Genomic DNA, 24,381 nt, shown 5'->3' with positions numbered 1-24,381 from the left:
CTGTAGTCTCAGCTACTTGGGAGGCTGAGGCAAGAGAATTGCGTGAACCCGGGAGGCGGAGGTTGCAGTGAGCTGTGATCGCACCACTGCACTCCAGCCTGGGCGACTGAGCAAGACTCCTTCTCAAAAAAAAGAAAAAGAGTAACATCAACAGGACTTAATTGTTCACCTTAATCCCTTGGTTAAGGTGGTATCTGCCAGGTTTCTCCTCTGTCTTTCCCTTTCTATACTCAGTGACTGAAGTCGTTAAGGGCAGCCCACACTGTTGAGAGCTAAGGGAAGTCACTGAAGGGACTGAAGCAAGGGAGAAATGAGGTCAGATGTCTTTTTTCTTTTGAGACAGAGTCTTACTCTGTCGCCCAGGCTGGAGTGCAGTGGCGCGATCTTGGCTGCCACCTCTGCCTCTCAGGTTCAAATGATTCTCCTGCCTCAACCACCTGAGTAGCTGGGATTACAGGCACATGCCACCACACCCAGTTAAGTTCTTTTCTTTTCTTTTTTTTTTGAGACGGAGTTTCACTCTTGTTGCCCAGGCTGGAATGCAATGGCGCAATCTCGGCTCACTGCAACCTCCGCCTCCTAGGTTCAAACGATTCTCCTGCCTCAGCCTCCCAAGTAGCTGGGATTACAGGCATGTGCCACCCTGCCCGGCTAATTTTGTATTTTTAGTAGAGACAGTGTTTTCTCCATGTTGGCCAGGCTGGTCTCGAACTCCTGACTTCAGGTGATTCACTTGCCTCGGCCTCCCAAAGTGCTGGGATTCTAGGCGTGAGCCACCGTGCCCGGCCCTCAGATGTCTTTTTTTGAGGAGGAATACTCTGGGCTGCAATGTGGTGATGATAGATACGGTGGAGTTTGCAGCGGGAATGGACATACCTTGAGGGACTTGAGTGATTTCAGGAGAAGAGCTCAGCAGGAGTTGATTATTGGATATGAGGTGGTGAGAAAAGGTGGAGTTGGGTGGTTGGGGCCTTTCACTGAATCCAAACCAAGGGTCTATGTGATCCCCGGAGGTTGTTGATTGCTTCTCCTGCCCCCAGGAAGAAGCCACTTTCTGCTGCTCGGTCTTTCCTTGCCTGGGGGCCGGTCACTGAGGGTTACCGGGGCTGGAAAGCGACTGGCCAACACATAATTAGGAGAACCATGGGATAACCAAGGAGGGTCACAATCCCTGACTCTGAGTTAAAGAAATGACAGCTGTCGAGGGGACTAAAAGGGGCTGGGGGAAAGTAAGTCATCCCTAACTCCTTTTCCGATGCGGGAGGATCACCTGAGGTCAGGAGTTCGAGACCAGCCTGGCCAATATGGCGAAACCCTGTCTCTACTAAAAATACTAAAATAAGCCGGGTGTGGTTGTGCATGCCTGTCATCCCAGTTCCCGAGGCTGAGGCAGGAGAATCGCTTTAACCGGGGAGGCAGAGGTTGCAGTGAGCCGAGATCTTGTCCCCTGTACTCCAGCCTCGGTGACAAGAGGGAAACTCCGTCTCAAAAAACAAACAAACAAACAAAAAAATCTTTCTCTTCCTTCCCAGTTTAATGGCCCAATTATGAGCGTGTAATCAAAAGGTCAATGACTCGGTGGTTTCAAACAAGTAATTTTATTTACCTTTTCGTGTTTTACCAACCTGACCTCCCCCTAGGCCTTGAGTGTTTTCACGTTTTCCTTTCAGTGTTTGGGAGGGGGGGACTACTACGGTATCAGCATTCATTTCCGCCGGCGGGCCCCCCGCCCAGGTTTCTTTTCTCCTCGGCGCCTTCGGGTGAGGGCAGGAGGAGCAGAGGGAGTTGGGGACGGGGGTGGAGGGGCGGGCGCCGGGCGGGCCCCGCTCCCTTGCGCAGGCTTGTAAACCAGGTGGAAGATGAAGGCATTGCAGTACCTGCGGGGGCGAGGGTCGCAGTCAGGGACCAGGGGGCGGGACTCCCAGGGGGCGGGACTCCCAGGGGACGGGACTCCCAGGGGCGCGGTCAGGGACCAGGGGGCAGGACACCCAGGGGGCGGGGCTCCAGGGGGCGCGGTCAGGGACCAGGGGGCGGGACTCCCAGGGGGCGGGACTCCCAGGGGCGCGGTCAGGGACCAGGGGGCAGGACACCCAGGGGGCGGGGCTCCAGGGGGCAAGGTCAGGGACCAGGGGGCGGGACTCCCAGGGGGCGTGACTACCAGGGGGCGGGACTCCCAGGGGCGCGGTCAGGGACCAGGGGGCGGGACTCCAAGGGACCGGGGCTCCAGGGGGCGCGGTCAGGGACCAGGGGGCGGGGCTTGCCCCTCTGAGTTCCAGGGCGTGGGGTTAGACTCAGGGTTGGGTCTGTTGGAGGGTCGCGGGGTCTTTTGTGGGTTGGGGAGATTCCGTGAGCTAGATCTAAAGAGAGGTGTGCCAGGGGATGTCGAGACCTCCCATAGGGGCGACGAGTAGTGGGGGCAGAGAAGGCAGGTTGCTGGGCTGGGGGCAGGAGGGCCCCAGGACAGCAGGGACTAGGATAGAGGTGGGTCTTTGAGGATGTGGAGCCAGAGAGTAAGAGAAGTTATTACCAGGGCATGCAGTTGTCGGCCGCTCTGAGGCGAAAGGGGGAGCGGAAGGGGTTGGGCTGGGGAGGGCTGGTGCCCCCTCCAGTGGCCACCGCCATGGTCTGGTCGTCCATCACACAGCCGTACTCGCTGCTCTCGGTGAAGAAGGCTGGCACTCGGAGGGACTGGGGTGGAGTGAGAGTCGCTCTGAGAGGCCCTTCCCCAGGTCCATCCCAGCAGCCAGAATGACAGACAGGGCTGAAAGCCGAGGTCCCCGGACAGACCGGACGGAGGGGAGCAGGGGGAGGACGCAGACAGACACAGAGAGAGGCAGGGGGACCCGTGGGCACTCCCCAGGTTTGTGGAGCAGGTGATGGTGAAGAGGAGGAGAGCCCAGAGACTTTCAGAAAAGGAGATGGCAAGGGGCCAGGCAGGAGGGGAGAGAAGTTCCCTTTTGCTCCCATTGCCCACCTGTAACCGGGGCAGAGACCTCAGCCAGGTATCCTTGAGACCAAACCCGGAGTTAAATCCTGCAGACAGAGAGGAGGGAGAAGCTGGATCCCACGGTGGGCTTCTCTCCCACCTTCCCCACATGCCTAACCCTGAGACCCAGGCTTTTACCAATAACCAGGTCAGGCTTGGGCCCCTGGAGCAGGTGGTAGGGCTTTGCTGACACCTTGATCTGCAGGTCCCTGCGGCCCCCTTTCTCCTTAGTGCCAGAGCTGGGCCGTGCTGATATGCCGGAACCAGGCCGGACAGGCACCTCCAGGCTGTCCTGAGGGGCCAGGAGTGGGGTGGAAAAGCCACTGGAAGTCAGGGAACTGGAGGATGCACCAGGCAAGATGGGGAGTGGGGGGCAGAAGGGCAGGACCCAACCAGAAGGTCACTGGAGGGGTCAGAGCTGAAAAGCAGGGCCCCCTCAGCCCTCACCCTCTGTAGGGTAAAATGCTGCTGGTCGCTTTCGGGGGGCAGGCCATCACCTACAAACTGCAGCTCCAGGGCCACATGGGGGAGCAGGACCAAAAGCTCCTGAAGGACAGAAAGAAAGATAGATCTGGGTTCTACCCTGTGCCTACCCCCATACCAAAATGCCCAACCTTCAGGCCTGGGGTGACTTACCCAAAACACCATGACGAGCTCAAACTCCTTCTCGGCCTCCACCACGTGGATCTTCAGTGATCGTTTGTTTTGGATGTTGAGCTCAGGGACTGGGTGAAAAACCAGCGCTTTAAGTATGTGGTCTGCTGTCATTCCCCCATCCTGCTCCACCCCCCACTCCACTCTCCTTACAGGACTGGGGCACCAGGTGGGTGATGACGTAGTACACGGTCAGCGGGTAGGTGAGAAGCACCGCTGTGGGGGAGTCCAAGCTGAGGCCCCGCCATGTGTAGTAATCCTGCCATGAGCCTGGGAGGAGAGGGTTTCTAGAGGACCTGGCCCTGGACCCCCACCCCCTCTAGTCTAACAACCACCCAGGCTCTGGTTCTCCAGTCCCTGGCCCTACCCCTAGCTCCCACAGGGCCCCTCCAGCTCACCAAAAACACCCCGGGGTCGATCTGGGGGCACAGAAGGCATCAGGGCAGGCCCGTCCCCCTGGAGAAGCTGGTAGGGGTCTCCTGAGAGGATGAAAGAAAGAGGGGCCTGGGGTCAGGGAGACCCCACCTGACCCATCTCCTTCTTCCTTCCAAAGGGACTGTATTCCTTGAGAGAGCTGCAGTAAGAGGAATGGGGGTTTGCATAGGGATGGGGTTTCTGGGTGGAGTTGGTAGCGGTGATTCCACTGAGGGCTGGGAAAGGCCGGAAATGGCCCTGGTGCTGTTGGTAAGGGTAAGTGTGTACATGGAGGGATTATCTGGGACTCAGACAACTTCTTCCCAGTCCTTCCCTCTAGGCCAAGGGGCCCATGCCTGGAGAGACCCCACGCACCACCGCGAAGAAGGCTGAGGGATGGCGTGTTGCCTCGGGGGTGTCTGGAAGAGCCCGGGCCTGGAATCAGCATGCTGAGCTGGGTCCAGTAGCCACGAGTGAGGCCCCGAGAGGCCAGGAAGGCCTCTTTGTTGAAGGTTTCACTGGTCACCTCTGGAGAAGGAGAAGGGGAGGAGTTGAGGTGCTGGGCTAGAACACCAGACATTTTTTTTTTTTTTTTTTTTTTTTTGAGACAGAGTCTTGCTCTATTACCCAAGCTAGAGTGCAGTGGCATGATCACGGAACACTACAGCCTCGACCTCTTGGGCTCAAACGATTCTCCCACCTCAGTCTCCCGAGAACTGCGACCACAGCGAGTGCACCATGCCTGGCTAATTTTTTCTATTTTTTGTAGAGACAGAGTCTATGTTGCCCAGCCTGATCTCAAACTCCTGGGCTCAAGTTGGCCTCCCAAAGTGCTGGGATTACAGCTGTGAACCATTGCCCGGCCTAGAACCCCAGACTTGAACTCTCCCTAGCCTCCCGCGAGGACCCTAGTTCTAAGTCTGGTTCCAGTGAGGCTGGGAACCACCATTTCTGAGTGCCTCCAGTGTACCAGGCACCAAGCCAAGATAATCCTTGTAACAATTCCATGGGCCTTCTTCGTATCCCTCATGAGGACACGGAAGCTTCAAGAAGTAAAGTGGTTTGTTTAAGGTCACACTGCAGTTAGTGGTGGAGCTGGGAAGCAAGTAGGTGTTTGAATCCCTGTCCCCCAATCCCTGCACTCGCTCAGGGACCCAGACACTCAGGCCTCGGCTTCAGAGACCCTGTCTCCAGCCCCAAACACCCAGCCCCTGCCCTTGTTCCAGGGATCTAGGCTCTAGCCCCAGACACTTAGCCTTCAACTCCAGGACCCTGTTCCCAGACATCTAATTCCCAGTCTCAAAGACCTGGTCCCAGTTTCCCCCAACCATTTTGACCTCCTTATGGTACCTGCGGTGTAGGTAAAAGGCAGGGTTGCCAGTTCTCCTGCCCGCTCCATGAAGGCTGCAAGCCTTGGGCACCAAAATCGGTGGCTCACATCATCTGGGCACCGCCGCCAGTCAGCCCGGAGACAAGCCTCTCCACAGTACAAGACAGCACTACACTGGGGGCTGGGGACACAGAGGGTGGTGGGCACCTAGTGTTAACCTCTGTAGGTCCTGTCTGCTGTTCATCTGCCCAGCAGCTGCCCATATGTCACTCGGTCTGTTTGTCTTACACCCTCTAACTGCCTGTAACAGTCTGTATTGTTTCCTCTGCATCTTCTCATGTCCCTGCCTCTCCTTCTGTCTGCTAGGCCCCCCCACCACCCTGCTTTCTTTCTATTTGCCTGACTATTGGGGTCTTCCTCTCCCCCAGCTTTGGGGCTGCTCACCAAGGTGTCAGCTTCACTTCAAAGCTGTGCCTGTGACAAACATGGCAGGTTCGAGCACGAAGGGAAGCAAAGGTGAAGCCTGGCCGGGGACCCCATGTCCGCATTGGGGTCTTGGCTAACTTCACACCTAGCCTTGGGACCAAGCTCTCCAGCTCTCTAAATAGGGGGGGAGATGGCATCAGGCTGGAGGAGGTGCTTGGGAATCCAGGGCCCCAGCCCTCCCCAGCCTCAGATACCAGATTTCTATACCGATGCAGCCGGGCATCTCCCACAGTAAGCTGTTGTGGCTTTCGGGGATCCCCAGAGCCCATGGGACAGGCCATGCTGTGACAGAGGAGCGCATAGGCCCGAGCAGCCAGGTTCTCAGTCCCTGAGCCCCAGCTTGCGGTTCCCTGGGCTCCATCCACTAGCAGATCAATGCCCAAGATGGTGCCATGCTCATCCGTCACAAGTAAGAGACAGGAAAGGTGCAGGGGGGCAGCCTCTGGGGAAAGAGGGAAAAGTTGAGGTGGTAGGGGGCAGCGAGAGACAAATGTGGTCAGGGTCAGGAGTACCAAACTCAAATACCCACAGGGGCTAGGCAAGTAACCTCACTGAGTAAAGGGCTCTGGGTAGAGAGGGCAAGCTCCTTCTAAAGGGGACAGCTGCTACAGAGGACCAGGATGCGCTGCCATGCAGAAATGTAGGCCCACTGTCAGAGCTTGAGATTTTTCTTGGGAATGTGTAAATCCAGACTTCTGGATACTTTTTTTCTTGCAATGTTTAAACATTAAATTAAAAAAAAAAAAAAACCCACTGTGGGTCAATAAAAACACCTTTTCGGGCCAGACTGGCCTGAAGGCCAGCACTCAGAACTAGTGGCAGGGGAGGGCTTCCGAAGGGAGGATGGCTGGGCAAGGGGTAGGGCAGGGCCAGCCCTGGGTTCTTACCACTCCTCTGTCCCTTCCTCTTCTGGGGTCTTGTTTCCTTCTCCACCCTGTCCTCTCGGCAGCCATCCTTGCCACCTCCTGCCTCCCGGGCAGCCTCCTCTGACTTTCCTGGAGGGTTTGTTTCCTGGGGGGACTCCCTGCTGGTAGGGGCTAGCTCCCGGTCCTCCTCTGGTTCCACCTTCTCTGTGCTGCCTGCACCCCCGTCCTTTCTCTTCTCTTCTTCTTCATCTTCCTCCTCTTCCTCCTCCCCTTCCTCCCCATCCTCTAGACTGACAAAGCTGACGTAGGGGCTCAGGTCTCGCAGGTGGAGTGGAGGGTCATCTCCCAGGAGCCGGGCAGTCCCCAGGCCTGGTCCAGGACCTGGCTCTGCCCCTTGCCCCAGGCTGATGCCCACACTACGGTTGGGCAGGACATGGAGCACCCAAAGGGCAGGGTCCTGGGGCAGGCTTCTGATCTGGCCCTCAAGGCTAGTCCCTACAGCTCCACGCTCTGCCACAAACTTTCGGAACCAGCTGAAGAGAAGGGCAGCGAAATCAAGGAACTCATCCCGGTATCCAGACACAAACTCCATGTCTTCAGGGGCACAGGGCCCCGGCCCAGACTGAGCAAAAGAAGGGACATATGGTGAGGGACAGGAGAGCAATGATGGAGTTTGGGGCTGGGTCACAAATTGAGGGGGAGGGTAGGTTTGAGGGTCACTTAGGATTGGATCCGCGGATATGCTAGGAGCCGAGAGGAGGATTTTCAGGGCTGAGGATGGGAGTTTAGGGAGGAAAATGGGGGCTGGACTTGAAAGTGGTTGACCAGGGTTGGAGGAGACTACTCAGGGATGAGATGGTATTTGGGGCTTAAAATTGGGGAGTTCAGACCCTCAAAAGCAGAGTTTAAATTAAGGCTAGAGAGGAGAGAGGGCTAATCCTATCGGGAACGGTCTGGTGGGGAGGGAAGCATTTTGGATGCGTCTGTGGGGTATGGGAGTGGGAGCGAGGGTGTTCCCTGGGCTCGGATCTGCGTGGCGGGCAGCCCCGGTAGACCTAGCCCCTCCCGGCCGCCCCACTCCTCCGGTACCTGCAGCCGCCACCACTTTTCGAAGGTAAATACCTCGGGGTGGAGGGTGCGCGGGTGCGGTCGTGACGTCAGGGCTGCCCGAGCCCTCGCCGGCTCAGCGGCGGCCACGCCCCCCGGGCTCGGTGCGTCCGCAGGTGGCTGCCCCGCAGGTGCGCGCGGCCGGGGCTGGCGGCGACTCCCTCCACCGGGCCGCCCGGGAGGCTCATGCAGCGCGGCTGGGTCCCGCGGCGCCCGGATCGGGGAAGTGAAAGTGCCTTGGAGGAGGAGGGCCGGTCCGGCAGTGCGGCCGCCTCACAGGTCCGCGGACAGGCCAGGCGGGCGGCCTCCTGAACCCAACCGAATCGGCTCCTCGGGCCGCCGTCCTCCCGCCCCTCCTCGCCCGCCGCCGGAGTTTTCTTTCGGTTTCTTCCAAGATTCCTGGCCTTCCCTCGACGGAGCTCGGGCCCAGTGCGGGGGCTCAGGGCGCGGGAGCTCCACCTCCTTGGCTTTCCCTGCGCGCAGAGGCTGGCACGGCGCGGGCCGAGTGCTGAGCGCACGGTCGGGGCACAGCAGGGCCAGGGGGTGCAGCCGGCTCGCGCCTCCTCTCCGGCCGCCGTCTCCTCCGGTCCCTGGCGAAAGCCATTGAGAAACCAGCTGGACGTCACGCGCCGGAGCCTGTCTGGGAGTCAGAGCGAGGTGGCTCCATCCCCGTAGAGTCCGCGGAGCCCCGAGATGGGACGGGACTTGCGGCTCGGGTCCCGCGTGCTCGTGTTCCTGCTCCTGCTGGTGTACCTGACTCAGCCAGGTTAGCCGGGGGCGGGGCAGGGGACCCAGATTCCCCAGTCATGGGAAGGGGGTGAGTTGGGGAGGGGACACGAGGCCCCACGGAGTTGAGTTGATGAAGGCAGCGGGGACAAAAGGAAAGCCAGCCAGCCGCCTGGGGTTGGGGACAGAGGCCCGGGGACGCCTGGCTCCGGGCGGGATTATGGATGTTGTGGGGGGCGTGATGATGTGTGGGTTGAGCCTGGCGCTCTGACCCTGGGTCCACGGAGAGGCTGTCATGGGGCTGTGGATTGGAGGCCAGGGAACAGCGGAGTGGGGACCCCGGGCCTGGGAATGGGTGCTGACCACCTCCGTCCCGCTCAGGCAATGGCAACGAGGGCAGCGTCACTGGAAGTTGTTATTGTGGTAAAAGAATTTCTTCTGACTCCCCGCCATCGGTTCAGTTCATGAATCGTCTCCGGAAACACCTGAGAGCTTACCATCGCTGTCTATACTACACCAGGTAATTTCACCTGTCCCTGCGAGGGCAGCGCCTGCGCGGCCCCTCCTTGCAGGTGCCTCCAGGACCCTCTCTGGTCAAACCTGAACTCCTTCCCGGCGCACCTAGCCCCATCTCCGGGTTCTGTTTGCTCTCATTCCCCGAAACTTCATGACTCCGTCTCACCCACCGGGGAATTTCCCAGTCCCAGGAGAAAGGGCTCTTTCTTGGTGGCAACTTCACGCCTCTGGAATGAGGAAGGAGCCGGGGAAGGAAAGAAGGAGCCGCAGCTGAGCCCAGGTCTCTCCTCCGCAGGTTCCAGTTCCTTTCCTGGAGCGTGTGTGGGGGCAACAAGGACCCATGGGTTCAGGAACTGATGAGCTGTCTTGATCTCAAAGGTGAGACTTTCCCACTGCTCTTCAGGCTCTGCCTCCAGGGCTTAGCGGCTTCCACCTGACAGTTTTCTTTACCTGAGCCTTTTCCCCTGGGGCCGCACATTCCTAGCACCTTCTTCTGATCCTGTCCAAAGTACTTAGACTGTTTGCCAAACGGGGTGATCATTCACCATCACCTTCATGATTTTTGCCAATTCATTCTACCACGTGTGCTATTGTCTACTTATTAATATTTTTCTTGAAATCAAAGTACTATTTTATTTTATTTTTTTGAGATGGAGTCTCGCTCTGTCACCCAGGCTGGAGTGCAGTGGCACGATCTTGGCTCACTGCAACCTCTGCCTCCTGGGTTCAGGAGATTCTCCCGCCTCAGCCTCCTGAGTAGCTGGGATTACAGGTGCCCACCACCAAGCCTGGCTAATTATTGTATTTTTAGTAGAGACGGGGTTTCACCATGTTGGCCAGGCTGGTCTCGAACTCCTGGCCTTGTGATCCGCCTGCCTCGGCCTCCAAAAGTGCTAGGATTACAGGCGTGAGCCACCACACCTGGCCTATTTTTCTTTTCCAATATTTTATTGTGAAAATTTACACATATACAAAAGTTGAAAGAATGGCACACTGAATATCCAATGCCTCCACCTAGATTCTACAATTTTATTTATATATGTATATTTTACATATTTACATAAACATATTTTACACTATCAATTTTACAGCAATTACATGATATTTGCTTTAAGTATCCATCTATTCATCCTTCTATCCATCATCCATCACCTTATTTCTTGATGCATTTCCTTTTTTTTTTTTTTTTTATGGAGTCTTGTTCTGTCGCCCAGGCTGGAGTGCAATGGTGCGCTCAGCTCACTGCAGCCTCTGCCTTCCAGGTTCAAGCCATTCTCCTGCCTCAGCGTCCCAAGTAGCTGGGATTACAGGTGCCTGCCACCACGCCCAACTAATTTTTGTATTTTTTTAGTAGAGATGGGGTTTCACCGTGTTGGTCAGGCTGGTCTCAAACTCCTGACCTCAGGTGATCCACCCGCCTCAGCCTCCCAAAGTGCTGGGATTACAGGCGTGAGCTGCCGCTCCCGGCCTCCTGATGCATTTCAAGGCAGGTTGCAGACATCATTGCACTTCATCCCAAGACATTTCAGCATGTATATTAAGTAGAGTTCAATATTTTAATGCTTTTTTTTCTTTTGAGTTCAAATTTACATACAATGAAATGAATTACTTTTAAGTGTGCACAAACTAGTTTTGAAAACTTAAATAGAGGCCAGGCACGGTGGCTCACCCCTGTAATCCCAGCACTTTGGGAAGTTGAGGCGGGTGGATCACTGGAGGTCAGGAGTTTGAGACCAGCCTGACCAACATGGTAAAACCCCATCTCTACTAAAAATACAAAATTAGCCAGGCATGGTGGCATGTGCCTGTAATTCCAGCTACTCAGGAGATTGAGGCAGGAGAATGGCTTGAACCTGGAGGCGGCGGTTGCAGTGAGCTGAGATCAGGCCATTGCACCCCAGCCTGGGCAACAAAAAGAAAGAAAGAAAACTTAAATAGTAAATTATCCTAAGCAATAATATCTGTGAAGTCACAAGTTTGATGCACTGGTTGTATTTTTCTCTTAAAATAAATATACAACCATTAAAATACAAAAGGTTCTTCCATGTCCTAGCTAAAGTTCTGTAGGATCTGTGTCATGCATACTGCCTTTAAGTCTGCCTAGACCTCTATGATTTCCTTTCATCCTCCCAGCTACCCTGGCCCTTGGTACTACAATTATCCTCATTCTACAGCTGGAAGATATCACTTCCGGAGAGGTTAGGGACAAGGGGCAAGGTTACACAGCTACTTTACAGCAGAGCTTGGATTCCAACCCTGCTCTTCTGATTTCCCAGTTCATGACACCCACTTGTCTCGTGGTTCGCTCACTTCCTTGTCCCCTACCTTTTCCGTCTGTCACTGCCTTCCTCTTCTGGCCTTCAGCGTGATATGCTCCCTGACTCACTCTTCCCTCTGTTGGAGCTCAGAACACGACACTCCAAAACATGGCACCTTGGTAATTAAGAAAACAGCAGAAGTAAGTAGCTCACTCTGCTCTTTCTGTTTTTCTGTGAGAGCTGGCCATAAAGGAATTCTCTAACTTCATGTGGAAGTAGGTCATAGGCCCTCATTTCAGAGGGGTCCTGCCCTATACTTGGAGGCCAAGAAGAATCTGAACAGGCCTTGCTGGTCCCCCACCCCCCATTTATTACCATTAGATCATACCCTTTTTGTCCAATCATACTTCTTTTTTTTTTTTTTTTTTTTTTTTTTTTTGAGATGGAGTTTCGCTCTTGTTGCCCAGGCTGGAGTGCAATTGTGCAATCTCCGCTCACTGCAACCTCCACCTCCTGGGTTCAAGCGATTCTGCTTCAGCCTCCCATGTAGCTGGGATTACAGGTGCATGCCACCATGCCTGGCTAATTTTGTATTTTTGGTAGAGACTGGGTTTCTCCATGTTGGTCAGGCTGGTCTCGAACTCCCGACCTCAGGTGATCCACCCACCTTGCCCTCCCAAAGTGCTGGGATTACAGGCATGAACCACCGCGCCCGGCCAATCCAATCATACTTCTATACAACTGTCCATTCTTCACAGCAAGCCTAAGCATAAAAATGTACTTTTCCTTGGGTCTTTGGGTCTTTGTTTCTGAAGGTTCCTATGTCATGTAAAACTGTGATTAAATAAATGTTAGGCTTTTCTCTTGTTAATGTTTTTTATTTATAGGGGTATCAGCCTTGACCCTTGCTATGGGTGAGGAAAAGATATTACTTTTTCTCCCCTACACCTCTATCTACTTTTTCACCTTGTCTCCTGATAGTCCTGATTCCTCATTTCTTTCCTTTCCAGAATGTGGACATGCTTACTCGGGGATTGTGGCCCACCAGAAGCATTTACTTCCTACCAGCCCCCCAATTTCTCAGGCCTCACAGGGGGCATCTTCAGGCATCCACACCCCTGCCCAGATGCTCCTGTCCACCTTGCAGTCCACCCAGCGCCCCACCCTCCCAGTAGGATCACTGTCCTTGGACAAAGAGTTCACTCGTCCCAATGAAACCACCATTCACACTGCGGGCCACAGTCTGGCAGTTGGGCCTGAGGCTGGGGAGAACCAGAAGCAGTCGGAAAAAAATGCTGGTCCCACAGCCAGGACATCAGCCACAGTGCCGGTCCTGTGCCTCCTGGCCATCGTCTTCATCCTCACTGCAGCCCTTTCCTATGTGCTGTGCAAGAGGAGGAGGGGGCAGTCACCGCAGTCCTCTCCAGGTAAACTGGACCTTTGAACCCTTTCCCCAGGGACCCAGAGCCTTCCTGACAGGCATCCTGACCCAGTGGCTCTCAGGTGGATGGAAACCTGGCCTTGGCACACAAGCATCAAGGTTGTCTGCACAGGGTTGACTTTGGGCCCTCTGAGGACAGTCAGCCGGGGACTGTAGAGAGGTGGAGAGGGAAGGAAGCCACCATGGGTACAAGGACTAGTGCTTGGAGCAACATCATGGAGAAGATGGCTAGAGCAAGCTAGTGGGGGATGAAGCTGTGGAGGGAGGTGAGGGCCAGTCATTCAATTCACAAATTTTCACTGAGCACCTACTATGGGCCAGGTCATAGTGTTGATGTCTTGATGTGATTCCCTAGTTCAAGCTATCATCCCCCCATCACTCTCCTTGATCTCAGAGCTCATCTCTCAATTTCTTTATCCTTTCCAGATTTGCAGGTTCATTATATACCTGTGGCACCTGACTCTAATACCTGAGCCAAGAATGGAAGCTTGTGAGGATAAACTGTGGTTTATTCTTACAAAAAGTGTAATAAAAGAGACTGACCCTGACATGGTAGGCACTGTATATATACTTGTTTTTTTTTTGTTTGTTTTTTAGAGACGGACTCTATGTTGCCCAGGCTGTTATGGAACTCCTGAGTCAAGTGATGCTCCCACCTTGGCCTCTGAAGGTGTGAGGATTATAGGCGTGACCCACCACATCCAGCCTACACGTATCTGTTAATATCTAACATAGGACTAACCAGCCACTGCCCTCTCTTAGGCCCCTCATTTAAAAATGGTTATATTTTAAAATCTGCTTTTCACACTGGGTGATAATAACTTGGACAAATTCTATGTGTATTTTGTTTTGTTTTGCTTTGCTTTGTTTTGAGACGGAGTCTCGCTCTGTCATCCAGGCTGGAGTGCAGTGGCATGATCTCGGCTCACTGCAACCCCCACCTCCCAGGTTCAAGCAATTCTCCTGCCTCCTCCTGAGTAGCTGGGATTACAGGTGCTCACCACCACACCCAGCTATTTTTTTGTATTTTTAGTAGAGACGGGGTTTCGCCATGTTGGCCAGGCTGGTCTCGAACCCCTGCCCTGGTGATCTCCCCACCTAGGCCTCCCAAAGTGCTCGGATTAAATGTGTGAGCCACCATGCCTGGCCCTATGTGTGTTTTTTAACTACTAAAAATTATTTTTGTAATGATTGAGTCTTTTTTATGGAAACAACTGGCCTCAGCCCTTGCGCCCTTACCATGATTCCTGGCTTCAGCTTTTTTTGCTGATGGTTCCCCCTCGTCCCAAATCTCTCTCCCAGTACACCAGTTGTTCCTCCCCCACCTCAGCCCTCTCCTGCATCCTCCTGTCCCTGCAACGAAGGCCTGGGCTTTCCCACCCTCCCTCCTTAGCAGGCGCTGTGCTGGGACACCATATGGGCTGGTTTCACTTCCTCAGTCCCTTGCCTACCCCAGTGAGAGTCTGATCTTGTTTTTATTGTTATTGCTTTTATTATAATTAAAACTCTATTCTTGTTTTGTCTCTCTGAATGAAGAAGTATGTATCTTCGTTAGGCCGTCTGCGGGAAGCCTGGGGCAGCAGCATGAAGTGTTTGAGGAAGTGGGTTGGGTATGTCAGTTTCCATCTCCTCTCTGAGCCTGTCAGGGTGTTTCTGGAGTGCAGAGCAGGAGCACCCTGCAGGAGAGGCCAGGGCATAGCTGTGGGCAGGCTCGGGCTTCAGTTTTTCCATGCCCACCATTTGCCCATTTGTCCTAGGGTACTTTGACCAGCAGGGTATGTTGGTGCTCATACTCCCCACCCTACATGTTCCCAGGTTCTGTCCCATGGCACAGGCGATGGTCTCCCTCTGAGCTCTGGGTCCATCTCCCTGGCCTAGTTCTCCAGCATCTGCTCACAGGTTCGAGCCACATCACTGAGCTTGAGGCGGGCATAGTCCACTCGCTTCAGAGCCATCTGACAGTCCTTCCTCGAAGAGTAGCTGGAGCCCTCATGGGGCTGCCCTGTGGCCACCTACAAGACAATCAATGGAGCACCATCTCCTTTACCCTTACTCCAACCAGGCATCAGGTCTCGTCTCATTTCTTCCCTGAGTTTGAATTTGTTAGGCCACCTGGTAGCTGGATAAATAAATCATTTAACTTATGTTAATCTTGTCTGTAAAATGGGGGTGACAATAACTACTTCCTAGAGTTGTTGAGGATTAAATAAAGTAATGCAGAGTATCTGGCACACCGTAAAAATTAGTAATGGTAGTGGTCCCTGCGATGATTTCAGAACCTTCTCAATCCTGTCCCTCTTCTCAGGATATAAGGATCTGGGACCTCGTGGCCTTGAGGTCAGGCCAAGTTTCCAGTGACAAAGTTCTGTAGTTCTAGCATTATTTACACATCTTCTGCCAGACACATGTGATGTTACCCAGTGAAGTATGAAGGGCCACCTTTAATTCCTTCATTTTATTATTTATTATTTTTTGAGACAGAGTTTTTGCCTGTTACCCAGGCTGGAGTGCAATGGCATGATCTCGGCTAAGTACAACGTCCGCCGCCTCAGCCTTCCAAGTAGCTGGGATTACCGGTACTCACCACCAAGCCCGGCTTTTTTTTTTTTTTTTTGAGACAGAGTCTTGCTTTGTCACCCAGGCTGGAGTACAGTGCTGCAATCTTGGCTCACTGCAACCTCCACCTCCTGGGTTCAAGTGATTCTCCTGCCTCACCCTTCCAAGTAGCTGGGATTACAGGTGCCCGCTACCAGCCCAGCTAATTTTTGTATTTTTAGTAGAGATGGAGTTTCACCATGTTGGCCAGGCTGGTCTCGAACTCCTGACCTCAGATGATCTACCCGCCTCAGCCTCCCAAAGTGCTGGGATTACAGGAGTGAGCCACCGCGCCTGGCCTAATTTTTATATTTTTAGTGGGGACGAGGTTTCACCGTGTTGGCCAGGCTGGTCTCCAACTCTGTGAGGCCACTGCGCCCGGCCCATTCTTTCCTTTTAGAGGAAGAAACCCGCTCTGGATAGCCGGCTGGGGAGGTCTGGTCCTGCCCAGTTAATGCTCCACCCGGGATCACCCAAGCCTGAGGCTTTGACCCAGAGCTGGGGTTCACTCGCAGAACCCCCCAGACACACCGACCTGGGTGAGGTAGCGGATCTGAGCTGACAGCTCCGCCTCCACGTGTTGCACTGAAGCGGTGAAGGCCGCCGCCTGCCGGTCTAGGAGCCGCTCGTTAGTTTTTTCCTTGGACAATTCTAGGATCACAGTACCTGCCAGGGCGGAGAGAGGGCGGGGACACACGGAGACTGCCAGTGTAGCCTCGCCCTAGGCCAGCCCCTCTCACTCCCGCCCTTTCGCTGCGCACGCACATAGGATTCCCTCCCCAACCCTGCTCCAAGTCCCAGGTCAGCCTGTCGGTGCAGCCCAGCCACGCTTTCGCTCCCCGCCGTCGGGGTTGTCGCATCCCGAACCTGCATTCTGAAGGATGGCACCGATTTCCCGTTCAATGTCTTCCAGAGCGCGTAGTCTCTCGTTCGCCAGGCTGTAGGTAGCCATTATCACTCTGGGAATTCTCACCAGGAGTTTCTCCTGAGAAACGCGACGCTTGTTCCGGAAGTGGCTCTCGATATGCGCCTGCGCAGAGGGCACCGTGTAGCGAGCACTACAATTCCCAGGATGCTCAGCGCAGTCTCGCCTCCTCGGTCCGCTTGATGAACTACAACTCCCAGGGCCCGCTGCGCCTCAGTCACAGGACCACCCGTAGTCAGAGACGACAGTGGAATATCCCCTCGCCCGAGGCCATTCAGACCTGTCCGTCTTCTTGACACTGTCTGTGGCCTCTAGTTTATTCTACACAAGTTTATTTATTTATGAGACAGTCTTACTCTGTCGCCCAGGTTGGAGTGCAGTCTCAAGATCTCCCTCCCTGCAACCTCCACCTCCCAGGTTCAAGCGATTCTCCTGCTTCAGCTTTCCGAGTGCCTGGGATTATAGGCGCCCGCCACCACGCCCGGCTAATTTTTGTATTTTTAGTAGAGACGGGGTTTCACCATGTTGGCCAGGCTGGTCTCGAACTCCTGACCTCAAGCGATCCACCCGCTTCGGCCTCCCAGAGTGCTGGGATTACAGGCGGGAGCTGAGTCTTAAAGGTGAACTACGTGGATGAGAGCTTGTAGTGGAAAAGGGAGACGGCATAGGCAAGAGCATGGTGCTGTGCCGGGCCCAGTGCATGTGGAGTCCAGCAACGGATTCTGTGTGCCTGGAGTGAACGGAGGGTGGTGGGGGTTAGGTATGCCAATGGTGAGGCCGGAGAGAGGAGCGGAATCAGGAAAAGGCTTGCAAGCTAAGTACTTTGGACTTGAGTCTGAAGACATTTGAGCCTTTAAAGGGTTTTTAAGAAGTGTGTTATGACCAGAATTACCTTTTTTGGAAAGATCGCTTGTAACAGTTTATAGTAGATTATCAAGAATGAAACTAGTTTGCCCAAGGTTAGCAAATGAAGGTTAGACTCAGTTAAACTGAATGGTCTAGCCTGGGGAACATAGTGAGATACTGTCTTTATAAAAAAATTTGGGGGCTGGGCATGGTGGCTCACTCCTGTAATTTCAGCTCTTTGGGAGGCTGAGGTGGGAGGGTCAGTTGAAGTAAGGACTTTGAGACCAGCCTGAGCAATATAGTGAGACCCCGTCTACTATATTTAAAAAATAAAGGCTGGGTGTGGTGGCTCACACCTGTAATCCCAGCACTTTGGGAGACTGAGGCGGGTGGATCACCTGAGGTCAGGGGTTCGAGACCAGCCTGACCAACATGGAGAAACCCCGTCTCTACTAAAAATACAGAATTAGCTGGGCATGGTGGCGCATACCTGTAATCCCAGCTACCCAGGAGACTAACGCCGGAGAATCACTTGAACCTGGGAGGCGGAGGTTGCAGTGAGCTGAGATTGCGCCATTGCACTCCATCCTGGGCTACAAGAGTGAAACTCCGTCTCAAATAAATAAATAAATACAAATAATAAAAAAGTATAAAGATATTTAAAAATTAAAAAAAAATAGCCAGTCTTGGTGGCTGATGCCTGTATTCCCAGCTTCTTGGGAGGCTGAGATAGGAGGATTTCTTGAGCCTGAGAGGTCGAGCCTGCAGTGAGCCACGGATTGTGCCACTGCACTCCAGCCTGGGTGACAGAACGAGACCCTGTCTCAAAAAACAAAAAACTTGATGGGTCTGGCATTTGACTTAATCCTTCCCTAAATGCTAATAAAATAACAGTAAAGTTGCTTTTTAAAAAAATTTTTATTTTTTGAGACAAGGTCTCACTCTGCTGCCCAGGCTGGAATGCAGTGGCTCAATCGTGGCTCGCTGCAGCCTTAAACTCCCATGCTCAAGTGATCCTCTCACTTCAGCCTTCTGAAGAGTTAGGACCATAGATGTGTGCTACCACATCTGGCTAATTTTTAATTTATTTTGTAGAGACAGGGTCTCATTGTGTTGCCTATGCTGGTCTTGAACTGGACTCAAAGGATTCTCCTGCCTTGGCCTCCCAAAGTGTCAGGATTTCAGGTGTGAGCGTACTGTGCCTGGCCTAAAGTTGTTTTAAAAAGGAGTCAAAGGGAGAGGAGTTAATAGCAAAACTTTAGACAGATGCTGGAAAACAGACTCATTTTGCAGTGAGGTGGTAACTAAGCCAGCAGCAAAGAAAGCTTACAAGCAACCTGATTTACCACGAAATTAGTAGCTTCGTTTACAGCTGGGGTGAAAGTGGTACTAAAATTAGGAGGATTATTTGAAGTTAGACCTCCAGATCTCTTTATTGACTCTATGTATCTTGGCAACTGATCTCCCCCAACCCATCAGAATACTGGAGGTTTCTTTGTTGGAAATAGAAAACAGATTTTTAGCTTAGAGAGCACCTGAGTACAGTTGAGGGCAAGGGCACTGCATTGAAAACAGAGATTAAGCCGGGCGCGGTGGCTCACGCTTTTAAATCCCAGCACTTTGGGAGGCCGAGGAGGGTGGATCACCTGAGGTCAGAAGTTTGAGACCAGCCTGGGCAACATGGTGAAACCCCGTCTCTACTGAAAATACAAAAAATGAGCCAGGCGTGGTAGTGGGTGCCTGTAATCCCAGCTACTTGGGAGGCTGAGGAGGTTGCAGTGAGCCGAGGTTGTGCCACTGTACTCCAGCCTGGGCGACAGAGCGAGACTCAGTCTCCAAAAAAGAAAAACAGAGATTAAGTGAAAGTTTAGGGCCAGGTGAGTTGGCTCACGCCTGTAATTCTAGCACTTTTGGAGGCCAAGGCAAGAGGATCACTTGAGCCCATGAGTTTGAGACCAGCCTGGGCAACATAGTGGGACCCTAACTCCACAAAAAATATAAAAATAGTCCCAGCTACTTGGAGGGGTCCGAGGTGGGAGGATTGCTTGAGCCTGGGAGTTCAGACTGCAGGGAGTCCTGATCGTGCCACTGCTCTCCAGCCTGGGTGACAGAGTGAGACCCTGTATCAAAAAACGAAAAACAAAAAACAAAAAAAAAAACAAGTTTATTAGTCAGTGGTACTTTCCAGAACTCCAGCAACAAGGCTTATACTTTCCAGGTAAGAGACTGGAAGACTTTTCTCTGGGGAATTTGGTAAGTGAGAAAAGACCTCAGGATATGAACGTCAGGGGTTCTCCAGCCAGTCAGTTGGCCAGATCATCTCATAGTGAAACTCACAGTTGGCAAGTCCCAACTGTGTACATGGAAATTCTAGTCAACTTCTTAGCACCTCACTCTTTTTTTTTTTTTTTTTTTTTTAATTTCTTGAGATAGGGCCTCTCTGTGTCACCCAGGCTAGAGTGCAGTGGCGCAATCATAGTTCATTGTAGTCCTGAACTCCTGGGCTCAAGTGATCTTCCTGTCTCAGCCTCCTGAGTAGCTGGGACTACCGATGTGAACCACCGTGTCACGCTAAGCACCTGCTCTTAAATGTGAGCAGAAAGCAAAAATTTCTAGGTATGTAAAGAAACTTTCTAACATGAAAGACAGAAACCAAATAAAAAGGGGGAGATGGGGACAACTGTTGAAGCTCTTAGGTAAGAGATAGTATAAAACATGATTGAATCTGAAAAAGCATCCTTGGCTGGGCGTGGTGGCTTATGCCTGTAATCCCAGCACTTTTGGAGGCTGAGGCGGGAGGATCACTTGAGGTCAGGAGTTCGAGACCGGGGTTGGTATAGAGCTTTTCATTCCTGAGTCAGGCTCTCAAGGTAATTGGCAGAGAGCAATACCAACATTTTATTGAAAGTAGATGTTGTTGCTATTGTTTATGTGTCCAGTAGAGTTGGTCCTGAGGGAATTTAAATGATGGTGCTACATTTCTTGATCCCTTCCTCCACAAACATTATTTTCAGAAGAGTAGAAGGTATCAGTAACACTGCAATTTGGAGCAAGACTCCTTCTCGAAAACAAAACAAACAAACAAACAAACAAAACACCCTTGAAAAATCAAACCTTGAGGGAAGTAATGAAAAAAATCTATCACATGAGCCAGGTGTGGTGGCTCATGCCTGTAATCCCAGCACTTTGGGAGGCCGGGGCTGGCGGATCACCTGAGGTTGGGAATTGGAAAACATCCTGGCCAACATGATGAAACCCCATCTCTACTAAAAATACAAAAATTAGCTGGGCATGGTGGCACGCGTCTGTAGTCCCAGCTACTCAGGAGGCTGAGACAGGAGAATCGCTTGAACCTGGGAGGCGGAGGTTGCAGTGAGCCGAGATTGCGCCATTGCACTCCAGCCTGGGCGACAGAGCGTGACCCTCTCTCAAAACAAACAACAAACAAAAACAAAAATCATGAAGTTGCCAAATAAGCATGTTTAGAGATAGGGAGGTAAATGCCAAAATAAACATCTAAAGGTGGTGAAAGTAGGCCGGGCGTAGCCTGAGCAACATGAGGAGACCCCATCTCTACAAAAAATAAAAAAACTGTCTGGGTGCGGTGACTCACGCCTATAATCCCAGCACTTTGGGAGGCCAAGGTGGGCGGATCACCTGAGGTCAGGAGTTCAAGACCAACCTGGCCAACATGGTGAAACCCCGTCTCTACTAAAAATATAAAAACTAGCTGAGCGTGGTAGTGGACACCTGTAATCCCAGCTACTTGGGAGGCTGAGGCAGGAGAATTGCTTGAACCTAGGAGATGGAGGTTGCAGTGAGCCGACACAGTGCCACTGCCCTCCAGCCTTGGTGATAGAGTGAGACTCTGTCTCAAATAAATAAATAAATAAATAAAATTAAAATAATAAAAAAATTAAAAAAACTAGCTGGGCATGGTGGCTTGCACCTGTAGTCCCAGTTACTTGGGAGGCTGAGGTGGGAGGATCTCTTCAGCCTGGGGCATTGAGGAGGCTGCAGTAAGCCGTGATCATGCCAAGGGTAACAGAGCAAGACCCTGTCTCAAAAAAAAGGTGGTGAAAGTAGTTGCCTCTGAGGAGGAGGAAATTAGAGTGGGAAGGGTCTGCTTTTTATTGTAATAGGTCTTGTAGTACTCTCTGATTCTTTATGTGTATATATAACTTTGAAAACAAAAAGTAAAGAAAGAATGAAGAGTAAGAGAGGGCTGGGTGTGGTAGCTCATGCCTGTAATCCCAGCACTTTGGGAGGCCAAGGCGGGCAGATCATGAGGTCAGGAGTTCGAGACCAGCCTGGCCAACATGGTGAAACCCCATCTCTACTAAAAATACAAAAATTAGCTGGGTATGGTGGTGGGTGCCTGTAATCCAAGCTACTCAGGAGGCTGAAGCTGGAGAATCACTTGAACCCGGGAGGCGGAGGTTATAGTGAGCCAAGGTCTCACCATTGCACTCCAGCCTGGGTGACAAGAGCGAAACTCTGTCTCAAAAAACAAAACAAAACCAAAGAAGAGAGGAAATAAATAAGAGACACAAGTGTAGAGGAGAGTGTTTTGTTTGGTTTCTCCTTTCCTTCTTCCTCTTTTTTTCTTCCTCCCTCCTCGTTCCTTAAATGGAATAGACTTATGTGGGCTTATTTATCACGGAGGAAGAACCACAGACACAGGTAGGAGAGGGGTGTGGTTTGGTGAATCAAGGTCTCAGTGGAAGTGGGAGGACAGCGATCTGAGCACAGGTGGAGGGATTAGCTTTGAACTGGAGAAGGCATCTTAACCTTGGTTGTGTAGGAGAATTGGTGTAGATGTCACTGTTTGTCAGTAGGAGGTGGGAAATTGAAATTATTCATCCTTCATTGCCTAATCTCTGTGAAAAACAGAAGTCACTTTGAGCATGAGGAAGGTAGAAAATTAGTGCGTAGGTAGCCGGGCGCGGTGGCTCACGCCTGTAATCCTACCACTTTGGGAGGCTGAGGCGGGCAGATCACCCGAGGTCAGGAGTTCGAGACCAGCCTGGCCAACATGGTGAAACCTCGTCTCTACTAAAAATACAAAAATTAGCCAGGCATGGTGGCGGGCGCCTGTAATCCCAGCTACTTGGGAGGCCGAGGAGGGAGAATCTCTTGAACCGGGGAGGCAGAGATTGCAGTGAGCCGAGATCATGCCATTGCACTCCAGCCTGGACAACAAAAGTGAAACTCCACCTTAAAAAAAAAAAAAAAAGAATTAGTGCATAGGATGGGAGCAGGAGAGGGAGGTAACCAGGGACATGGAGAGAGACAAAAGCTTATTGGGTGTTGGGGGCCCACCTTGGGTTAGAGACCATATATTTTTAGCAGCCCCAGATTCATACCTAGTGTCCGGTACCTAGAATGTGTTCAAAAAAGTTTGTTGGCCAGGCGCAGTGGCTGACGCCTGTAATCCCAGCACTTTGGGAGGCTGAAGCAGGTGGATCACATGAGGCCAGGAGTTCGAGACCAGCCTGGCAAACGTGGTGAAACCCCATCTCTACTAAAAAATACAAAAACTAGCCAGGCAGGGTGGCGGGTGCCTGTAATCCCAGCTACTCGGGAGGCTGAGGCAGGAGAATCGCTTGAACCCGGGAGGCGGGGGTTGTGGTGAGTCGAGATTGGGCCACTGCATTCTAGTGTGGGTGACACAGCGAGAACTCTGTCTCAAAAAAAAAAAAATTGTTGAATGAACAAGCAAGTGGTTGTATGAGCACCAACCCCTGTGCTCAGAGCAGAGAAGGGAGATAGCTGGATGGATCCAGGCTGTGGATTGAGAACACGATTGTGAATGGAGGGTGGAGTGTGCTGATGAGATAGGGGTTGATATGACGACCTTGAAGTATAGGCTGGAAAGAAAAGGAAGTGTCAAGTAGTGAGAAACAGAAGGGCCAAAAGCTTTGTGACAAAAAACCCAATAAGCTGTTTTGTTTTTTTTGAGACGGAGTCTGGCTCTGTCGCCCAGGCTGGAGTGCAGTGGCACGATCTTGGCTCACTGCAAGCTCCGCCTCCCAGGTTCATGCCATTCTCCTGCCTCAGCCTCCTGAGTAGCTGGGACTACAGGCACCCACCACCACACCCGGCTAATTTTTTTTTTGTATTTTTAGTAGATACGGGGTTTCACCGTGTTAGCAGGATGGCCTCGATCTCCTGACCTCCTGATCCGCCCGCTTCGGCCTCCCAAAGTGCTGAGATTACAGGCGTGAGGCACCGCGCCTGGCCATAAGCTGTCTTTTTTTTGTGGCTATTATAACTGACTACATGAAAATAAATAAAAAATTTTCCTAGTGTATGAACCTAAAAAGCAAAAAGAATTTTTTTTTTTTTTCAGATGGAGTTTTGTTCTTGTTGTCCAGGCTGGAGTGCAGTGGCACAATCTCAGCTCGCTGCAACCTCCACCTCCAGGGTTCAAGTGATTCTCCTGCCTCAGCCTCCTGAGTAGCTGGGATTACTGGCGCCCGCCACCATGCTCAGCTAATTTTTTGTATTTTTAGTAGAGACGGGGTTTCACTGTGTTGGCCAGGCTGTTCTCGAACTCCTGACCTCAGGCGATCTACCCGCCTCGGCCTCCCAAAGTGCTGGGATTACAAATTACATGTGCGAGCCACTGCACCCGGCCTTAAGAAACACAATTTTAAAAAATTTATGTGTTATTAAAAATACAGGAGGCCAAATGTTTGGAAGTAGACAGAGGTGATTGTTGTACAACATTGTGAATATACTAAATGCCATTGAATTAGGCTATTTATTTATTTATTGAGACAGAATTTTGCTCTTGTCGCCCAGGCTGGAGTGCAATGGCAAGATCTTGGCTCTATAAAAATACAAAAATTAGCTGGGCATGGTGGCACGCGCCTGTAATCCCAGCTACTCGGGAGGCTGAGGCAGGAGAATGGCTTGAACCCGGGAGGCGGAGGTTGCAGTGAGCTGAGATTGAGCCATTGCACTCCAGCCTGGGTGACAAAATGAGACTCCATCTCAAAAAAAGATAATAATAAATAAATTAATTAAATAAATAAAAAGGGCAGTTACTCAAAGTGTGTACTAATTAAAAATCCGGATTTTTGGATACTTCTTGGGACCTTGTGACTCAGAATCTGGAAAGGTGGAGCCCGACTCTGGATTTTTACCATGGCACCCGGAGGGTTCTGATTCTCCTGAAAAAAATTTGAGATCGGCCAGGCACGGTGGCTCACGTCTGTAATCCCAG

General features: G+C 52.1%; 3 protein-coding genes across 6 annotated transcripts; 1 reads left to right on the top strand and 2 right to left on the bottom strand.

The window, feature by feature from the left end:
- Positions 1-1,582: 1,582 nt before the first annotated feature.
- ZMYND15 (zinc finger MYND-type containing 15) lies at positions 1,583-8,043 on the bottom strand. The gene is made up of 14 exons (XM_002826872.5): positions 7,826-8,043; positions 6,758-7,358; positions 6,078-6,312; positions 5,829-5,984; positions 5,405-5,565; positions 4,430-4,582; positions 4,039-4,119; positions 3,794-3,910; positions 3,623-3,711; positions 3,434-3,532; positions 3,125-3,278; positions 2,975-3,033; positions 2,528-2,688; positions 1,583-1,877 (listed from the first exon to the last, which is right to left on the bottom strand). Exons 2-14 carry the CDS (start codon positions 7,326-7,328, stop codon positions 1,706-1,708), a joined length of 2,208 nt encoding a protein of 735 aa, XP_002826918.1. The 5' UTR covers positions 7,329-7,358; positions 7,826-8,043; the 3' UTR covers positions 1,583-1,705.
- Positions 8,044-8,302: 259 nt separating this feature from the next.
- On the top strand, positions 8,303-14,322 carry CXCL16 (C-X-C motif chemokine ligand 16). Of its 2 annotated transcripts, none has more exons than XM_009251162.4 (5): positions 8,303-8,609; positions 8,951-9,089; positions 9,381-9,463; positions 12,354-12,770; positions 13,382-14,322. In XM_009251162.4, the coding sequence occupies exons 1-5, from the start codon at positions 8,537-8,539 to the stop codon at positions 13,420-13,422; spliced, it is 753 nt and encodes a 250-aa protein (XP_009249437.2). In that variant the 5' UTR covers positions 8,303-8,536; the 3' UTR covers positions 13,423-14,322. The 2 variants fall into 2 exon arrangements, with proteins under 2 accessions (XP_009249437.2, XP_009249436.2); XM_009251161.4 differs by lacking the exon at positions 13,382-14,322 and adding an exon at positions 13,211-13,373.
- On the bottom strand, positions 14,254-16,894 carry MED11 (mediator complex subunit 11). Of its 3 annotated transcripts, XM_054536005.1 has the most exons (4): positions 16,247-16,419; positions 15,915-16,045; positions 14,682-14,796; positions 14,254-14,460 (listed from the first exon to the last, which is right to left on the bottom strand). In XM_054536005.1, the coding sequence occupies exons 1-4, from the start codon at positions 16,329-16,331 to the stop codon at positions 14,336-14,338; spliced, it is 456 nt and encodes a 151-aa protein (XP_054391980.1). In that variant the 5' UTR covers positions 16,332-16,419; the 3' UTR covers positions 14,254-14,335. The 3 variants fall into 3 exon arrangements, with proteins under 3 accessions (XP_054391980.1, XP_024091009.1, XP_024091010.1); XM_024235241.2 differs by having other exon boundaries at positions 14,254-14,796; positions 16,247-16,894; XM_024235242.2 differs by having other exon boundaries at positions 14,254-14,903.
- Between the last annotated feature and the right edge of the window lie 7,487 nt (positions 16,895-24,381).

The sequence above is a fragment of the Pongo abelii genome, chromosome 19 (assembly GCF_028885655.2).
Source record: "Pongo abelii isolate AG06213 chromosome 19, NHGRI_mPonAbe1-v2.0_pri, whole genome shotgun sequence".
Classification (NCBI taxonomy): domain Eukaryota; kingdom Metazoa; phylum Chordata; class Mammalia; order Primates; family Hominidae; genus Pongo; species Pongo abelii.
Note: the sequence above shows the minus strand (reverse complement) of the source record. Positions and strands in the feature narration are given on the sequence as shown.